Source organism: Lathyrus oleraceus, chromosome 3, assembly GCF_024323335.1.
Source record: "Lathyrus oleraceus cultivar Zhongwan6 chromosome 3, CAAS_Psat_ZW6_1.0, whole genome shotgun sequence".
In the NCBI taxonomy this organism is placed as follows: Eukaryota; Viridiplantae; Streptophyta; class Magnoliopsida; order Fabales; family Fabaceae; genus Lathyrus; species Lathyrus oleraceus.
The window spans coordinates 151397966-151401518 of NC_066581.1; the positions used below are offsets into that span (position 1 = coordinate 151397966).

The 3553-nt window shown below is 33.9% G+C and overlaps 1 protein-coding gene across 1 annotated transcript; it reads right to left on the minus strand.

The window, feature by feature from the left end:
- Nucleotides 1-559: 559 nt before the first annotated feature.
- LOC127130143 (uncharacterized mitochondrial protein AtMg00810-like) lies at nucleotides 560-2522 on the minus strand. Its single transcript, XM_051059207.1, has 4 exons — nucleotides 2486-2522; nucleotides 2057-2348; nucleotides 1778-1958; nucleotides 560-676 (listed from the first exon to the last, which is right to left on the minus strand). The coding sequence occupies exons 1-4, from the start codon at nucleotides 2520-2522 to the stop codon at nucleotides 560-562; spliced, it is 627 nt and encodes a 208-aa protein (XP_050915164.1).
- Nucleotides 2523-3553: the final 1031 nt, after the last annotated feature.

Below are 3553 nucleotides of genomic sequence, written 5' to 3' on the forward strand. Positions count from 1 at the left end.
CAGATGTTGGAATTTCGACGAATTCCCAATGTTGGAATTTCACCAAAACTCATAATTCTGAATCAATCTTAACGAACAAGAATCATTTTTTCTAATTGATTACTCATCTTATTCTTTACTCTTCACTCAAATGAATCAACCACACCTTGGTTGCAAGATGATTCCACTGCATAGAAATTTGAGAAGAAAAGAAAAGATGAATTGGGGAAGAAAGGAGAAAATAGGATTTTAGAGAAAAATGGGAAGAGGGGGAATATTTTTGTAGAGTTTCTATCTGCTTTCAAACTTAAGTTTATTCAATCTTTTCTCTATGAAACTACTCATTACAATGATAGAGTACCTCCCTATTTATATACTGAGATTGCTTGCACACCAAGCAATCTCAAATTAATCTAACTCAACTAAAAACACAAAATAAATCTTAGTCTTAAGTTTCTGCCGAAGACACACTTCTTCGATATTTCGATAGCTATACAATTTATGCACAGAGCATTTCGACAATAAAAGACTCTATCGAATTACTGCTTCAACATAAAGGATTACACTTTCAACACACACCTTATTTAGTACCAGTGGGAGAGAGATTGTAGAAAACATGAGTAAATTTCAAAGCACTGTCGCTAATAGGAATGGTTGGAATAACATGAATGTGGTGCACATGAGCACTATTAAAACACTAATAATGAATTAGATCTAAGAAAATAGTCTCAACCATAAAAGATTTAGAAAAACCAGAAGAGTCTAAGGATGTTGAAAGACAAAATGTTAAAGGTTCTTTATTTAGTCTTTGCATGTGTTTCTTATTGTCATTGGTATTACAACATGTATATCACTCCCCTAAAAACAAAAGAGTGTACGGATGTCATCATTAGTAAAAATAGACAACGTATTGAAAAAATTTAAACCGAAACGACGAAGAAACAATACATTTGTATATTTTACACAATAAACCTATTATGCTATGTAATATATTTGAATATGAAGAGAAATACCTCTACAAGGCATTCACACATTAAACTTGTCTCCTTTAGTATTTTTTTATTAAAAATATTTAGTTCACCGTCAAATGATTGTATGAAAATTTTAATTAAAATGCACTGATAATGTAAAATGATTGTGTACGGTTGGTTAATCATAGATTTAAATGTTAGGAGAAAATTAACTTTTATTTTAATTATTTATAAAGTAATATAAATTGATGGTAGTAATGAACTGATAGTATAAAACATCTTACACGTGTATAGTGTTGGTGCACAAGGTGATAAAGAAGAGCAATAAACAAGAGAGAGAAAAGAGAATAATAACAAACTTCCACTACTCTTGAAATGGTTACAAAATGGTTGCACAAAAAAAATGCACACACACACTGCAAAAGGAATAAAGGTACAATTTGTTCTCACCACTCACTTGCTTAAATACAAGTGGGACTTTTAGGAAAATACTAAAATACCTTCTAACAAACTTTGTCTACAAGTTTCTCAAAATATGAATTCATTCAAACATCATCCTTTAATTCATATTCAGCTTAACCAAAACTAACAACACCAATTTCATCCCTCAAACGTAGAAATTGATCAATCTTGATCGCCTTCATCAGAACATCTGCCAGCTGCTTCTAGGTGCTACAGTGCACAAACTCTAGCACTCCATTCTGAACCTAATTTCTCAGAAAGTGATACTTATTAACAATATGCTTGCTTATCCCATGCAACATTGGGTTCTTGGAAAGATTGATTGCAGACTTGTTATCAATCATCAAGTTCAGAGGCTTATTTACCTTGATCTGCAGATCCTGCAATAAATTTAAAAGCCACACAGCTAGGCATGCAGTCACAACACCTGCAATATATTCTGCTTCACAGGTTAACAAACCAACCACTGGTTGCTTCTTGGAACACCAAGAAATAGAACTTCCTATAAACTTAAACAAGTATCCAGAAGTCCTTCTTCTGTCAACTCTGTCTCCACACAGATCAGAATTTGAGTAACTCAGAAGTTTTGAGCCAATTTTAGCACCAGAAGGGAACAAAACTCCTTCAGAGTTCCCTTTATATACCTCAGAATTCTTACAGCAACTTGGTAATGAGACCACTTCGGTTTACTCATAAACCTACTCACTATTCCAACTGCATAGCAAATATAAGGTTTGGTATTACACAAATATCTCAGAGACCCTACCAACTGCTTGAACATTGTCGCATCTACATTATCACCATCAGAATCAAAATCAAAATCCAATTTCTGATTTATATCAGCAGGTGTGATAGAAACTTTATAATTCAGAAGCTCAAGTTTATATTTCAGCTGATGTAAAATTATGCCTTTCTCAGAGTACATAATTTCCATTCCTAGAAAATAGACATGTTTCCTAGATCAGTCATACCAAACTCATTCATTAGCTCCTTATTGAACTTAACTATCTCATGTTCATAACTTCCTATTAGAAATATGTCATCAACATACAAACACACCAGAACCATATTACCTTCAGAATTATGCTGAACATAGACAATATACTCCATCTCACATTTCTGAAATCCCTGCTTCTTGAAAAATGAATCAATTTTCAGATTCCAAGCTCTAAGGGCTTGCTTCAGTCCATACAAATCTTTGTGTAATCTGTACACCATCCCTTCTTGATTCTTTTTCTCAAATCCATGAGGTTGTGACACATAAACCTCTTCTTCTAATGGACTATTCAAAAATGCAGATTTCACGTCTAAATGCATTAGAGTCTAATTCCTATAAGCAGTCATCGCAATCACCAACCTGATTGTTTCATGTCTTGCTACAAGCGCAAACACTTCAAAGTAATCTAACTCAGGTTTCTGCAAAAAAAACCTCTTACAATTAACCTTTCTTTGTGTTTTCCAATTGATCCATCTGGCTTTAGCTTCACCTTATAAACTCATCTCACGTTGATGGCTTTCTTGTTCTTTGGAAGTTCTGTCAGCTTCCAAGTTTTGTTTCTCTCTATGGCATCAAGTTCTTCTTTCATGGCCTTTAGCCAGAATTTCTGCTTGAGAGCTTCTTCCGTACTCACAGGTTCAGAATCTACTAACATGGTACACTGAATAATTTTCCCTTCAGAATCTACTTTAGTATCTTGCAGCATGTCAAACTCTGCAAACCTTCTCGGAATGTTTCTGATTCTTTTTTGCCTTTGAACTTGTTCAAAATCTTCTGATTCTTGAACAATATCAAATGCTAGAACTCTATAAGTACCAACTTCAGAAGCATGGCCGATTCTAGAATCTGGAATATACCCAGAATCTGGACTACCACCAGAATCTGGATCAGAATCAGATTCTTACTTAGAATCAATCTCTCATTCTGATTCTGATTCACTCTCAGAATCATTTTCAGGCTCTGAATCATCTTCAGAATCAGAATCAATATCTTTAGAAGTTAACTCTACACCGAAGTTAGATTGAGACTTTCTCCAATCTCATACTTCTTACTCTTTCACAACAACATCTATGTTGACTTCAACCTTATTAGTGAATGGACAATAAAGCTTATGAGCACTTGTACTATGATATCCCACCAGTAA